At 30.7% G+C, this 17,360-nt stretch overlaps 1 protein-coding gene across 1 annotated transcript; it reads right to left on the bottom strand.

Annotated features, from left to right (window-relative positions):
* Positions 1-4,644: 4,644 nt before the first annotated feature.
* LOC139898649 (GDP-mannose transporter GONST1-like) lies at positions 4,645-9,255 on the bottom strand. Its single transcript, XM_071881407.1, has 9 exons — positions 9,009-9,255; positions 7,353-7,581; positions 7,120-7,259; positions 6,904-7,033; positions 6,637-6,735; positions 6,362-6,516; positions 5,632-5,748; positions 5,094-5,191; positions 4,645-4,967 (listed from the first exon to the last, which is right to left on the bottom strand). Exons 2-9 carry the CDS (start codon positions 7,566-7,568, stop codon positions 4,915-4,917), a joined length of 1,008 nt encoding a protein of 335 aa, XP_071737508.1. The 5' UTR covers positions 7,569-7,581; positions 9,009-9,255; the 3' UTR covers positions 4,645-4,914.
* Between the last annotated feature and the right edge of the window lie 8,105 nt (positions 9,256-17,360).

The following is a 17,360-nucleotide window of genomic DNA, read 5'->3' as shown; positions in this document are numbered from 1 at the left end:
TATTACCTATTATCATGTAAATGCAAATCTAATCTATTTTAGTACTGCACTATCTGTCTGATAGTAATCTAAAGTGTCTCAGCAACGCTAATACATATAAAAAGTTTCAGCAACATCACCGTTAAAAATGCAATTTTGAAATCAATGAAATCAATTGATTGATTAATAGGCCAATAATACATGAAGTTAGATTTTTCGTGTAGGGTATAATAATCGGTAGCTAGAAACGGCGATCCTAAAATAATCTTGATATCATTTTTTGAAGGTAACTATTCAACCTTAATTGTCTGCATTACACGAATATTACTTTGAGATAAAACAAAGATCACGTTCTTGTTTTTGGCAGAAAACAAGAATTCATTTGCTCAAGAGTATTTAGGTTTCGTATTGTATGTCTCTAATGAATACTTCGTCTATGTATTTATAGGCATCCGTAATTATGAGAGAATATATATTCGAATTAATTGGCCGATTGACTCTCCATAAATATCTTCCCTAATATTCAAAATGGTTGCTATAATAATCTTTTTCGTAAACAAGAATTATCCTTTTCACAAATATAGCATTAGTGGTTACAGGATTAATTCTTCCGTATTTACCAAAACTTGAACAACACGCTAAATTCAACATTCGTGCAAAGTGTTTTCCTTGCTACCCAGGGAGCACCATGCCCAGCGGGCAGGGATCCCTGGGAGCCCATGCCTATGGATTATCAAAACAATTTGAATTTTAACAAGTCTTTTTTCGTGCTGCTTTTTGTGTTGCCTAGAGCAGGTGCTGCCTCTTCAGTGGGAGCATGTGCCACCTCTTCAGCACTTTCTTGTGCTACCTCTAAAGGCTTTTCTTGTGGTGCCTCTTAAGAGGGAACACCAGACACTTAGTCAAATTCAGCCGACTAAGAAAATATAGCACATAAAACATTTAGTTAAATTTTAGCTAACTAAGAGGACATAGCACAAAAACACTTAGTCAAATTTCGAGTAGACCAAGTCACTTTAGTAAATAATGAAAAACCACTTTTAGATCCGGGTAGTTTATCACTTAATGGGTGTACACTCCGTACCTCCTAACCCATTTACAAGTGTAAACTAAATCCCTCAATTACACTAAATTTCCAACACCAATGTCTAGAAAGAACGAGGCTGAGAACTGTTTGAATAGTAGCCGACTTAACAACCAAGTTGAAGGTCTCATCATAGTTATGTTGACTACGACTATTAGACCACAAATAACCCTTGACATGAAAGCACATATCTCATTTTTTGTCGAAAAAGTGCAATTTTGCATGGGATATTGACTAAAATACACTTTTTAAAAAACTTTTATCACAAAATACACTTTTTTGAAAAAAATTGTCAATATACACCATCAGGGCGACCGAGACTTTGGTCGACCACCATTATAACATGGTTGACTGCGTAGTCGACCAACCCTAACAAGGTAGTCGACCACTCTTATTCGAACAAAAATTGGGTCGACTACCATTATATCATGGTTGACTACGTAGTCGATCAACACTAACAAGGTGGTCGACCAAAATAATTTAAAAAAAAAAAAAACGTCCCCAAATGCAACTCAAACGTGAAGATGTAAAGTTGAATAAATTGAATATGTAAACTAATTCTAAATCAATCCTTGAGCATCAAAAAGATGTTTTTTATGAAGATTATAACACCAAAATATCAAATTATTGCAAACGCATCTTCAAATATGCAAGTGAAGTTGAACAACCCATTACCTGCAAATATGTGACTGTGATGATTTAGTTCTGTATATGCATATTTATTTATTTACAAAATTGTTTAATTGATTTGCCAACTCACCACAAATATGCAATTTTTGTATATGCAAAATACGCCAGCTGTTTTGGTAGAACTTTCCACCCAGTTCACCACAAACATTTTTTCAGCAAAGCAATCACATGGTCGACCACCTTGTAATGGTTGGTCGACCACTTTGTTATATTGGTCGACTACGCAGTCAACCATGATATAATGGTAGTCGACCCAATTTTTGTTCGAATAAGATTGGTCGACCACCTTGTAATGGTCGGTCGACTACCTTGTTAGAGTTGGTCGACTACGCAGTCAACCATGTTATAATGGTGGTCGACCAAAGTCTTGGTCGCCCTGATGGTGTATATTGACAATTTTTTTTAAAAAGTGTATTTTGTGATAAAAGATTAAAAAAAAGTGTATTTGAGCCAATTTCCCATTTTTCATTTGACATGACATTATTTGACAATAACCCCACGGTCAAATTTCTATGCAAAGTTTTATAGGGCCCACACGTGTTTAATTTTTTTTATTGAATATAATACTCCCTAAAAAATTATACATATTAAGCGAGCGTTTGACTCGTGTAATTTCGTGAGATTTGAAGAGATTTGCATTTCAAATCTCATATGTTTGGTTGAAGCATTTAGTTGCAAAGATTTGCATTTTAAATTCCATAAAATCTCATAGATGAAAAATTTCAAAATCCTATATGTTGGCGAATGATTTCTAAATCCTATGTTTCAATTTTTTGTTTTGCGTTTCAGTTTTCAGTTTTGGATTTCAGTTTTGGATTTTTATTTTCGTGCTTCAGTTTTGAGTTTCACGTTTCAGCATTCAGTTTCGAGTTTCATCTTTAAAACTCTTATTTCAGTTTTCAGTATCGCATTTCATGTTTTAGTTTTCAGTTTTGTGTTTCGGCTTTTAGATTTGCGTTTTACTTTTTATTTACACATTTCGTGTTTCAGTTTTTAGTTTCGTGTTTCAGTTTGGGTTTCGCGTATCATTATTTAGATTTGTGTTTATATTTTCATTTCGCGTAAACATAAAAAATAAAAAACGGATGTAGAACGTAAACGTAATATTAATATTGATCAAAACTTCTTTTGATTGGATTGCGTATCGTGAGTTTCAATTCCTCTGGGATTTGAAATCCCAGAATTTCAATCCTCGAACCAAACGCCACCTAAAACAAATCATTAGAATATATACAAATATATTAAAATTAAAACGATAACTAAAATTAAGAGAATAATTAATAATAAATTATAAATTAAACATGTTAAACTAAATAATAAAACACACATATATAATTAAATTAAACATGTTATTATAGCCCATTTAAAGCATCATGCTAAATGCTAAAGGGACGATGTTAAAGAACACCAAACAACTTAAAAATGTGTTATTTAAATTTCGTAGCAAACAAATTATTTATTTTTCATTTTTGTAGTATTATTATGAACATGAATCTAGGTATGTGGTTGGTTATTTTTTTATGTCACCTCAAATTTTCTAGTTATACTAGTTATATATGTTTTCTAACCATTTTTTGTTGTTGTCTTAACTTGTATGAGTAGTTAAATTATATGGTTTCATAAAGTATGGATTTACTCTCAGGTCGTGATTATTCGCGGATCACTAGCGTGGACATAAAATTCAACTCGTTGAGGGGTAATTAGGCTCTAACGACACTGGCTGATCTAGGATTGGTAGTCACTGGTGTCACCGGTTAAAACCCAAAAAAAAAAAAAAAAATTCTACTTAATCTCTTATTTTAATGGTGTCACTCGAAAAATGTACACTATTCAGTGATGTCACTAATTAAAAACCTAAAAAAAAAATCCACTACAACGCGTATTTCAGTGGTGTCTCGTGCCACCACTGCGCCTACACTAGATCCGCCCCTGTCTAACGGGCAAAGAAAAAATCATGGCGGACATGTCACAAATGTAAGGGATATGTGTCCGTCACCCAACGTTGCAAGATTCGGCCGTCTCTATTGACTACTCAGCCAACTAATCGTTTTGCTGACTAGTCCGTTTCACTTCGCCCAAAAACGTCTCACAGTCGATGCTAAAACATCTCAAAAGTCCTTCCAATTTCACATCACCCTTGTGAGCATACACTACACATGGTCGAATATCGAATGCTACATGATGAATTGATTTGTAAGTCCGCATACTTTCACACTCTTCGGACAGCTGGACTTAACTTGCTAGTTGCTACTAACTGTTTTCTTCTTTTTCTTTGACGGCAAGTAGGAGTCACTTACGAGAGTTCGAATGCGATACCGGAACCCACCTAAACTCATCATTTCATGGGACGAACATTACAATCCTAGTGTCCTACCACCCCTCACGAGGAAACCCCCCACGACGAATCCATACAAGCATCGCGTGTGATAAAACAACCTCGGGTGAGGTCGAACACAAGATGTCAGCAACCTCCGAGACCAATAAAATGGATGGTGGGTAACCATGGGCAGGCAGGTAACCTCAAGAAAAATATTTTGAAGCTCAGCTCATGGGATCTAACCCTGACCTTCTTTTTGGAAGTTAGGTCACCAATACACCACCACCTTGAGGTTATTAACTTAATTTTTATTACTTCTTACATTGAAGCTAATATGGCTGTAATTGTTTTTGTTAAACTAACTGCTGTAATTATAGTATATCTTATGTTACTCAAGTTTGTATCTGAAGAACATTGTAATACAAATAAAATTGATGATTAAGCAGTTTTCCAGCAATCAGCTAACCACTAGTTATACGCACTAGCTAGCTTTCTAATAAAACTTCAGCCGTTCGAGAGAAAAAAAACTAGTTATACGCACTAGCACAATGTTGATATAAAATATATACGAGCATTACTTTGACAAGAACCATATTTCAACTTTTCGATTCTTAACAAGAATTATAATTTTCAATACTGTTTGGGAGTACAAAATTGCCTACAATTATAGGGATAATAAAGAGGCATATCCCCCATACGGCAAACAAGAATAACCACACTTTATAAAAATACCTCTTTCCTTTCTATTTTTCTCCAGACCAGAGTGTCTAATTGTATTTGATCTCGTTGATAATGAACAACTTTCAAAATATTAGTTGCAGACAATAATATTTGTTTTTCAAGATTAAGTCCGTTCCTTGATCTTTGCTCTGGCAAAGAAAACCCCTGCAACTAAACCTGAAAATATAAATAAATAAATAAATAAATAAAAAAAAAAAAAAAAAAAAAAAAAAAAACATGAATTCCGGTACAGTCTTAAGGTTGTCTGTTTTAACGTAGAAATGAGTAAGGAAGAAGACTGACCGAAAAGTATGCTAGCTGAATTCTCGAGACTAGTAGGGACGTGAAATAAGACGATACCAGCAACCGAGAGTGGAATCTTATTCAGTGATCCAACCAAGCTGTACGTTGCATAATAATCCAGATAAGAAACATGAACACATCAATCAAATACATGAAGTTTACCTAGGTGGTCAAATGGGTGGGGCAGAAGGGTCAAAATGGATATTTCTAGAAACAGCTCAGCTCAGGTCGGCTTGGGTTGACATCAAAGTTGAAACACTTTTTGTCCAAAATATGATTATATATTGTAATGTTTGTTTACATATTTAGTTACTTTTAATCAAGTTGATCAATTCGACCCACTTCCTATCTAGCTTTTTACTTTTCCCGATGGATCCGTTACAGATAAAGTCATAGAATGTAACATAGAATGACCCCTTCATAAGTATATAAGTATATGGGTTGAAATTGTAACTTTCAATTCAAGATATGTATATGGATATTTAATATCAAAGAATTCAGAGAATAACAAGTAAAAGTAAGACAAAAAAAGGCTTGCCTGTAAGTAGTCGCTCCAGTTTGATGAAGAAACCACATAGAACTAAAGCTAATCGCTAACCCAAGAAATCCACTAAACGTCATCACCAGCCAGAATGTCGGCATCCTCAAAAGTGGTCTGCCACGCATTACAAATTACAAAGATATATCAAAAGAAAGAATATGTTAATATGTAATGATACGGATAAAACTATAAGAATACTGTATGTTATATATTAATTTATATTTATCTATCCACAGTAGAGATAACAAGGATGGGAGATTGGGTAGGTAGTCATTTAAGTAAGCTTCAAAATGGACATATAGAGCCATAGAGGTTGGGTTGACCCGATAATACTTTTTTGTCCATTTTTATAAATTATTGTTAATTATGATTACAATAAGAATATTATTACAAAAACATTCTATTTGACATGGTCAAACATCGACATCCACTCGTTTTATATATGTTCTAATAATAATATAAGAAAGGAAAGTCTTTCTAAGAGGTGGAAAACTTGTCCACATCTTTTGAACGTTAATTATGTCCCCAAGTTCGAACATTTGCTATCTGAAAAGACCCTAAACTTACTTGTAAGCGTATTATTTCATTACAAATCAATATACTCAGTATGACATTGACTTAGGTCCATAAGATTCCTTTATGTCCTTGTATAAGAATCTTTCAGATATTCATATATAAAAGAAATGTTTTACTTAATATGTGCAAGTAGAAGGACAAACAAACTCACGTGCTATAAAGATAATCCACCTCATTGAATACGAATATCAACACAAGCCCTAGGGGCAAAGACAAAGTGTTGTTGAGCAAAACCATTGAAAACTCATTCAAGTTCCCAGATTTTGTAACCTGTTTAGCTGTATCCATGACCCTACGAAGTGTTAACTGCATCCCAAAAAATTGAAAAACTCAGCTATATAATTTGTATATAATTGATTGAATATGTGCATCAGCTTATAAACTCCAAAACAAGAAGAAGTTGAGATAAGAAACTAGGTTACTCACAGAATATGATGCAGTCAGAAAGCAATTTATAAGCTGCCATGTATATCCAACCACATTAAAAGCTAGATCTGTTATTCCTCCTGATATTGCTGATATGATCTGCATATATAAGTTCATTTAATCACTCGTTTAAAGAATAAAAATATGAAATATGATGATTTGTATCGTTGGGACCAATGTTCAATCACTAAAGATGATACCTTTTTACCATTTAGACAGAAAGAAATTATACAAAGGAAACGAAATTATACTTAATAAGCAACATACCATTAAAAAAAGTGATGCCCAAACTCTGTTATCATGGTGCTTGTTAAACAAATACATTTCACCAACTGCAGTTATCACATTTGTGAAGTTCTTCAGAACGGTAACCATAGCAACATTAATGTACCTCAGACTGCAAACAACATATGTAAAAACTGTTATATTGCAATCGAATAAGTTTTGATAGAAAGGAAAAAAAAATGGAAATTGATCTCATACCTAAACATGCTGGTAACTAACATCCCAACAAATATAAAGTTAACAGGCAACCAGACTTTAATTAATCTCCATGTAAGTGGTTCAGTTGATATTACACCAAGTACACTCAAACTTGAGACTATTAATACTGATACAAAGTTCTGTCATAATACAAAACAAAGGACTTTTAAGCCAATTAAGATATATATTCGAGTGGTATATTATTAATACCATTACTTAAAAAATAACTATACCTGGTAAAGCATCAAAGATATTCCAGCACTAAAATCATAGCTGGAGAGGACATATTTATTAACAAGTATCATGCTACATGACGAAAGACAATACGCAAGGCCAGATAATAGGGCCTGATTGTTAATTTTTACCCTATTATTCTTTAAGATCCTTTCTTTATCTTTATCAAATCTGCCAATCTCCACATCAGTCTCATTTTCACCAACATTATTCATCGTAAGAGCTGACCTGTACGAATTTAACATCAAACAATGATTCAAATCAGCATAAGCTTTATTTATAGAAAAGAATTCAAATCTTGTTAACAGGGAAAAAGAGGCCAAAACAATATTTTGACTTATAAAAGTAAAGAATTTTGTGTGCAAAAATCTAAGAACAGTTATAGTGTTATATTGTCATGTGTGATGCAAGGTAGAAGCACATAAAGAACTAAGTTTGCACTTTGCAAGGATAGAATGTTAATTTTTATGGTGCTTAATATTTTTTTTTTTTTTAAAGATAGAAAATTTTATTGATATAAATAGTAAAGGAAAGCATGAGAATAAAGGTGGATCGAATTGCCAATATCCTCTCATGAATTCTGTTTTCCCATAAGAATGAGATTCACCAAAACCAATACAAACATACTTGTAATATTTTTATCCTCATTTTAGTTAACAAAAGAAATACAACAACAAAACCCAATACCACATAAGTGGTGTATGGGGAGGTAAGATGTAGACAATCATTCCCCTATCCGAGAATAAAGACAAGTCATTTCTCCACCCAGAGTGAAAACACTCTCAAAAGTAGAGAAAGTCATCCCTCTCTCTATTCGACGGATAGAGGGATTGCTTACGAATGGACCTCCGGCCAATAAGTAGGAAATTTTTTTAAAAAAAATTAAATAAAATTAAAAATAAATTTGAGACGCCATGAAAATGGTAAATCAAATTTCCATGGGTTTTAATTCTTGCCTGAGATTTAATTTAATTTAGGCTCAAAGAGTCAGTCAAGTCGTCAATAAATCGAAGCTTGCTGTCGATTAACAAAAGAAATGTTAATCGAAAACACTTTAACATTTGGAAACTAAAAGCAGTAAATTTGATTGCTGCTTGCCAGATGGTGAATTAAATCTGATTGCTGTTCAAAAAAAAAAAAAAAAAAAAAAAAAAAAAAAAAAAAAATGAGAGCAGTAAGTTTCAAACACAATATTCCCAAACCCTAGTTGATTATTCTTACTCAATTCATAATCACCAATTAAGCAACAAACCAACTGTCAAGTTTAAAAATAAACCATAACTTTTATCACAAACATAATATAAAGCTGATCCCCTCACATTTAGCAAAAAGGTTTGACTCCAGATTGATTCTTACTTAACCTATTCAAATGCTTCACCTGAACTTATATTCAATGATCACGATTATATACGAACTATAGATATAATCAGTTCAAATTACGCACAAATTAAAGCGATAATTAACAAAAAAATCTCGAATTATGCACTTCCAGATGATAAATAGTCTCATACTTATCAGCTAAAAGTATCAGATATAACAACTTTAACTGATTAAATACCTCACGTAGAACACGATTAGCTAAAACATCATTATATAGAACTAAAAGTAAATTAACGAATTTTAATAATATGTGAAGTAAAGTAGAGTAAAAGTACCTGAATTAACTATGAAAAAATGAAGGCGAACATTGACAGAGAAAACGTATTGTTGAAATCACCGTCAGGTCAACGATCGGTTATTTGGCGGAATCACGGTGGTGTACGACGGATGAGTGCGGTGGCGATTTGCAATTAGTGGTGGCTGGATTAATTTGTTTATTAGGAAATTAAATTAAATTAAAATTAAGAATAATAATCAGAGGAACATGTGAAGTATGAGTGGAAATATAATTGGGGATTTAATTTAATTTGAGAGAGTTGAATTTAAAGGTGTATATATATTGGGATGAAATATCTTATGGAATGACTAGTTGGACCAACACATACTTATGTTACATTCCTAGGTGTCATTATTATATTTTTGTTTGCTTTTACTTTTTTTAGAATTTAAAAGAAATAAAAAATAAGAATTAGTACCAACAAATCTACAATAACTTACAACTAACCATGAAAAAAGTTGTGTTATATATGGTAATAAAGTAAATAAATACTCATTCGTTTAAAATGTGCATTTTTTTATAGGCAGACATTTAACAGACCTTTTTACAAAATCATGAATTTTGCCTAAATTGTATTACACATTATGTGTACATGACGTAAAGTTGTTATCCAGTTAGATCATTTTTACTTAGCGATATACTCTATTCATTGAATATCTATCTAATTCGATCATTAAAATGAATAAGAATAATTTATATAGATAACTATGGCATATATGATGTGCAAAATTTATTTAAATATAGATGATAATTTATCCTCCATAAATAAAAATATATCTATTATCACAAAAGTTTATAAGTATATATTTACTATATACATTATACATACGTATTAAAAATATATACATATTGGGGTCACCTGAAATTTTATTATGTTAATCAGGTGTATCTGCGAACACATTCAGGTTGTTATGGTTGTTGACAGTAAACACTTCCGTTTTGGGTGATTTTGCACATCCTTATACGTATACCGGTATACACTAAAAACTATTAGATATATTATCAAAATTATGAATTGCTAGCGTATTATATATCGTTAAGTCATATATATATCGTACATATTTACTGTTATTCAAGTTTTTATTCGAGTTTTTTTTATCGATTTTTAACAAATCAAAATGCATAAATCAATCTAGTTAAGTAAAAATTTACTTAAACCATATTGCAAAATCTAAGTCACCATAGTAGCAATCAATAGTAGCTCAAAGAATGTGTGAGACTAACTAATATTGCTATAGATTACACGTAATAGTAGTTAAAACATATATTCCCTTACAATTATATAATTGCTCAATTAACGACGACGATTTACATGTTTTTCTATATATATTTCATTTCATAATATGAGTATTTTAACTATTTGATAATGCTAAAAACGAACATATATTTCATTGCATTATTCCTCAAGAAAGACAAGCTTTTAGTTACAATTGTTCTATTTACAAGTGATATTCGTTTAAATAATAAAAGGTGAAGACAAAAGACAGATTCGACGAATTGAAGACGCAAATGACCAAAAAGCTCAAAAGTACAAAAGACAATCAAAGAGGTTCCAATTATTGATAAGAAACGTCTCGAAATTACAAGAGTACAAGATTCAAAACGCAAAGTACAAGATATTAAATTGTACGCAAGGACGTTCGAAAATCCGGAACCGGGACTAGAGTCAACTCTCAACGCTCGACGCAACGGACTAAAAATTACAAGTCAACTATGCACATAAATATAATATAATATTTAAATAATTCTTATAATTATTTATATATTATAATAAATAATAAAAACCGTCGGCAAGAAAGACTCCAAAGGGACTGAGCTGTAATTTCATTCTCCGCGACTCGCGGAGTTTAAAGAGTATTTCACCGCGAGTCGCGGAGCCCCAAAAGTCGAATTTTCCTATAAAAGCAACCGAATTCTGATCGCAAATCATCATTTTTTTTTCTCCTCATTCATACGATATATTTATATTTATAATTTATATTTTAATTTTAATTTTAATTATAATTCTAATAATAAGGGTATGTTAGCGAATATTGTAAGGGTGTAAGTCGAAATTCTGTCCGTGTAACGCTACGCTATTTTTAATCATTGTAAGTTATGTTCAACCTTTTTACATTAATGTCTCGTAGCTAAGTTATTATTATGCTTATTTAAAACGAAGTAATCATGATGTTGGGCTAATTACTAAAATTGGGTAATTGGGCTTTGTACCATAATTGGGGTTTGGACAAAAGAACGACACTTGTGGAAATTAGACTATGTGTTATTAATGGGCTTTATATTTGTTTAACTAAATGATAGTTTGTTAATGTTAATATAAAGATTTACAATTGGGCGTCCCTATAAATTACCATATACACTCGATCGGACACGATGGGCGGGGTATTTATACCAACGAATAATCGTTCATTTAACCGGACACGGGAATGGATTAATAGCCACTAGAATAATTAAAACATGGGTGAAATTATGTACAAGGACACTTGGTATAATTGATAACAAAATATTAAAACCTTGGGTTACACTCAGTCGACATCCTAGTGTAATTATTAAACAAAGTATTAAAATCTTGTTACAGTTTAAGTCCCCAATTAGTTGGAATATTTAACTTCAGGTATAAGGATAATTTGACGAGGACACTCGCATTTTATATTTATGACTGATGGACTGTTATGGACAAAAACCAGACGGACATATTAAATAATCCAGGACAAAGGACAATTAACCCATGGGCATAAAACAAAAATCAACACGTCAAACATCATGATTACGGAAGTTTAAATAAGCATAATTCTTTTATTTCATATTTAATTTCCTTTATTTTATATTTAATTGCACTTCTAAATATCGCATTTTTATTATTATTGTATTTAATTGCACTTTTAATTATCGTACTTTTTAATTATCGCAAGTTTATTTTATCGCACTTTTATTATTCGCAATTTCATTATCGTTATTTACTTTATGCTTTAATTTAAGTCTTGTATTCATTTTTAATATTTTACATTTGGTTTTAACTGCGACTAAAGTTTTAAAATCGACAAACCGGTCATTAAACGGTAAAAACCCCCCTTTATAATAATAATATTACTTATATATATATATATATATATATATATATATATATATATATATATATATATATATATATATATATATATATATATATATATATATATATATATTTGTATTTTTATAAAAGTAAACTAATATAGCGTTAAGCTTTGTTTAAAGATTTTCCCTGTGGAACGAACCGGACTTACTAAAAACTACACTACTGTACGATTAGGTACACTGCCTATAAGTGTTGTAGCAAGGTTTAAGTATATCCATTCTATAAATAAATAAATATCTTGTGTAAAATTGTATCGTATTTAATAGTATTTCCTGCAAAAATTTAATAGTATTTTATACCACTCCGCTACCGCATCAAGTATTTTTGGCGCCGCTGCCGGGGAACTTTCTAAACGCCGGAAGCGCAACGCTAATATATAAAAAAAAAAAAAAAGAGAGATTTTTAGTTTACTTCTATTAAAAGTCGCTTTTGTAAAAATACGTTTTAAATATTCGAAAATATAAAAAGAAAAACAAAAATATAAGTATTTTTAAGATTTTGTTAAATATTTAAGTTTTATAAAGTTTCTTTATTTTTATTTTATAAAAACATAAGTTTTATTTAAGTATTTTGTTTTTATTTAAAAACATAAAAAAATTATATATATAAATCTAGTTTTAAGCATTTTATTTATTAAAATTATAAAGTAGTTCTATTTTATTTAAGTTTTTAAAATATAAGTTTTTATACACATATTTTTTTTTTAACAGAAAAAATTAAAAACAAAAAAAAAATAAATAAATAAATAAAGAAAAACGCGTCGAATTTAAATAACCTGTCAGCTGAATTTTGGAACCCCGCGACTCGCGGGGTTTGAAGCTTTGAATACCGCAAGTCGCGGAGCTGCTCTGACACGCTGACAGAACCCTAATTTCACATTAATTACGGATTATATTATAATTATTAATATAAAACCCTAATTAGGTTTTAATTAAGTATTAATTTTAGTTTTTATTATTATTTTGTTTAATTAGTTTAATTAAAATATTAAATTAATAGTTTTATTAATTAAATAATATAAAAATAATATTTTTATAAAAATTGTACTTTTTACAACTTTTTGTATATTTTTATATTTTGTCCCTTTTTAATCGTTGTAGCATAATATTTGTATTTTTAGCTCATATTTAGTTTTAAACTTAGTTTTTGCTATAGTTATTTTTACTCCTAGATTTTTAGGCTTTGCCGTAAAATTCCTTAAGTGCTTTTTCTTTAGACTAAGATTTAGGTGCTTTAGAATTTTGCGACGCCTTTTTAAGTTTTAGTTTCTTTTTAAGTTATTTCCATTTGGGATTTAGTTTTTCCTGTAAACTTTAATATTTTTAGACGACTTTTACCTATGTATCAATTATCATTCCAATTAGTAATTTCAATTTGCGATTATAATTTTAAGTTAGTTGTAGTAATAAGGTTAGGTTAGTCAAGTATTTTTAAGTTTTATAAGTTTCTTTTATTTTTTCGTCACCTTTTATTTTTCAACCATTTTTCTTTTTCGACCTTTTTCGACGAACTCTTTTTCTTTCTTATTTCTCGCTATTCTAGTTTTAGGACATAGATTTTTATTCTACTTCTTATCTAAATTTCTTAAAATTACGAAAATTTATTTTGAGTGGTTAAATTGATAGACATCAAAATTTTCTGGTTCGTAGTAATAGTTGGATTTGTACGTAGACCGGGTTATTGGAGCCAAATAGTCCTCAATTATATTGAGACCAAATGAATCCTGCCCCTCTGCTGCATCTTTTGGCTATTCGAAACGTGGGCAAAATCAGAAAAGTCTATTGATTGGATAACTTATTATAAATTTTCTTTTCTTTTTAAAACTAATAGGATATTCAGTGAATGCACCGAGCAAGACGTTCACCACCTTTTGTACGTTCACCACCTGTAACTAGATCAAGACATTTAGCAAATATAACCGCCGTTGATTTTTCTTTAGAATCGTCATCCAGTAGACCAAGTACTTCAGTTCAAATTTCCGATAATCCATTTTTTGAACCCGACCTTGAAATGTCCCGTTCTTATTGATTAAAAACGTTCCATATTAATTGATTTCGTTGCGAGGTTTTGACCTCTATATGAGACGTTTTTCAAAGACTGCATTCATTTTAAAACAAACCATAACCTTTATTTCATCAATAAAGGTTTAAAAAGCTTTACGTAGATTATCAAATAATGATAATCTAAAATATCTTGTTTACACACGACCATTACATAATGGTTTACAATACAAATATGTTACAACAAAATAAGTTTCTTGAATGCAGTTTTTACACAATATCATACAAGCATGGACTCCAAATCTCGTCCTTATTTAAGTATGCGACAGCGGAAGCTCTTAATAATCACCTGAGAATAAACATGCTTAAAACGTCAACAAAAATGTTGGTGAGTTATAGGTTTAACCTATATATATCAAATCATAATAATAGACCACAAGATTTCATATTTCAATACACATCCCATACATAGAGATAAAAATCATTCATATGGTGAACACCTGGTAACCGACATTAACAAGATGCATATATAAGAATATCCCCATCATTCCGGGACACCCTTCGGATATGATATAAATTTCGAAGTACTAAAGCATCCGGTACTTTGGATGGGGTTTGTTAAGCCCAATAGATCTATCTTTAGAGTTCGCGTCAATTAGGGTGTCTGTTCCCTAATTCTTAGATTACCAGACTTAATAAAAAGGGGTATATTCGATTTCGATAATTCAACCATAGAATGTAGTTTCACGTACTTGTGTCTATTTTGTAAATCATTTATAAAACCTGCATGTATTCTCATCCCAAAAATATTAGATTTTAAAAGTGGGACTATAACTCACTTTCACAGATTTTTACTTCGTCGGGAAGTAAGACTTGGCCACTGGTTGATTCAAGAACCTATAACAATATATACATATATATCAAAGTATGTTCAAAATATAATTACAACACTTTTAATATATTTTGATGTTTTAAGTTTATTAAGTCAGCTGTCCTCGTTAGTAACCTACAACTAGTTGTCCATAGTTAGATGTACAGAAATAAATCGATAAATATTATCTTGAATCAATCCACGACCCAGTGTATACGTATCTCAGTATTGATCACAACTCAAACTATATATATTTTGGAATCAACCTCAACCCTGTATAGCTAACTCCAACATTCACATATAGAGTGTCTATGGTTGTTCCGAAATATATATAGATGTGTCGACATGATAGGTCGAAACATTGTATACGTGTCTATGGTATCTCAAGATTACATAATATACAATACAAGTTGATTAAGTTATGGTTGGAATAGATTTGTTACCAATTTTCACGTAGCTAAAATGAGAAAAATTATCCAATCTTGTTTTACCCATAACTTCTTCATTTTAAATCCGTTTTGAGTGAATCAAATTGCTATGGTTTCATATTGAACTCTATTTTATGAATCTAAACAGAAAAAGTATAGGTTTATAGTCAGAAAAATAAGTTACAAGTCGTTTTTGTAAAGGTAGTCATTTCAGTCGAAAGAACGACGTCTAGATGACCATTTTAGAAAACATACTTCCACTTTGAGTTTAACCATAATTTTTGGATATAGTTTCATGTTCATAATAAAAATCATTTTCTCAGAATAACAACTTTTAAATCAAAGTTTATCATAGTTTTTAATTAACTACCCCAAAACAGCCCGCGGTGTTACTACGACGGCGTTAATCAAGTTTTACGATGTTTTTCGTGTTTCCAGGTTTTAAATCATTAAGTTAGCATATCATATAGATATAGAACATGTGTTTAGTTGATTTTAAAAGTCAAGTTAGAAGGATTAACTTTTGTTTGCGAACAAGTTTAGAATTAACTAAACTATGTTCTAGTGATTACAAGTTTAAACCTTCGAATAAGATAGCTTTATATGTATGAATCGAATGATGTTATGAACATCATTACTACCTTAAGTTCCTTGGATAAACCTACTGGAAAAGAGAAAAATGGATCTAGCTTCAACGGATCCTTGGATGGCTCGAAGTTCTTGAAGCAGAATCATGACACGAAAACAAGTTCAAGTAAGATCATCACTTGAAATAAGATTGTTATAGTTATAGAAATTGAACCAAAGTTTGAATATGATTATTACATTGTATTAGAATGATAACCTACTGTAAGAAACAAAGATTTCTTGAGGTTGGATGATCACCTTACAAGATTGGAAGTGAGCTAGCAAACTTGAAAGTATTCTTGATTTTATGTAACTAGAACTTTTGGAATTTATGAAGAACACTTAGAACTTGAAGATAGAACTTGAGAGAGATCAATTAGATGAAGAAAATTGAAGAATGAAAGTGTTTATAGGTGTTTTTGGTCGTTGGTGTATGGATTAGATATAAAGGATATGTAATTTTGTTTTCATGTAAATAAGTCATGAATGATTACTCATATTTTTGTAATTTTATGAGATATTTCATGCTAGTTGCCAAATGATGGTTCCCACATGTGTTAGGTGACTCACATGGGCTGCTAAGAGCTGATCATTGGAGTGTATATACCAATAGTACATACATCTAAAAGCTGTGTATTGTACGAGTACGAATACGGGTGCATACGAGTAGAATTGTTGATGAAACTGAACGAGGATGTAATTGTAAGCATTTTTGTTAAGTAGAAGTATTTTGATAAGTGTATTGAAGTCTTTCAAAAGTGTATAAATACATATTAAAACACTACATGTATATACATTTTAACTGAGTCGTTAAGTCATCGTTAGTCGTTACATGTAAGTGTTGTTTTGAAACCTTTAGGTTAACGATCTTGTTAAATGTTGTTAACCCAATGTTTATAATATCAAATGAGATTTTAAATTATTATATTATCATGATATTATCATGTATGAATATCTCTTAATATGATATATATACATTAAATGTCTTTACAACGATAATCGTTACATATATGTCTCGTTTAAAAATCATTAAGTTAGTAGTCTTGTTTTTACATATGTAGTTCATTGTTAATATACTTAATGATATGTTTACTTATCATAGTATCATGTTAACTATATATATCCATGTATATGTCATCATATAGTTTTTACAAGTTTTAACGTTCGTGAATCACCGGTCAACTTGGGTGGTCAATTGTCTATATGAAACATATTTCAATTAATCAAGTCTTAACAAGTTTGATTGCTTAACATGTTGGAAACATTTAATCATGTAAATATAAATCTTAATTAATATATATAAACATGG

Source organism: Rutidosis leptorrhynchoides, chromosome 3, assembly GCF_046630445.1.
Source record: "Rutidosis leptorrhynchoides isolate AG116_Rl617_1_P2 chromosome 3, CSIRO_AGI_Rlap_v1, whole genome shotgun sequence".
Taxonomy (NCBI): domain Eukaryota; kingdom Viridiplantae; phylum Streptophyta; class Magnoliopsida; order Asterales; family Asteraceae; genus Rutidosis; species Rutidosis leptorrhynchoides.
The sequence above is the reverse complement of the archived record's forward strand: the minus strand, read 5'-3'. Positions and strand labels throughout refer to the sequence as shown.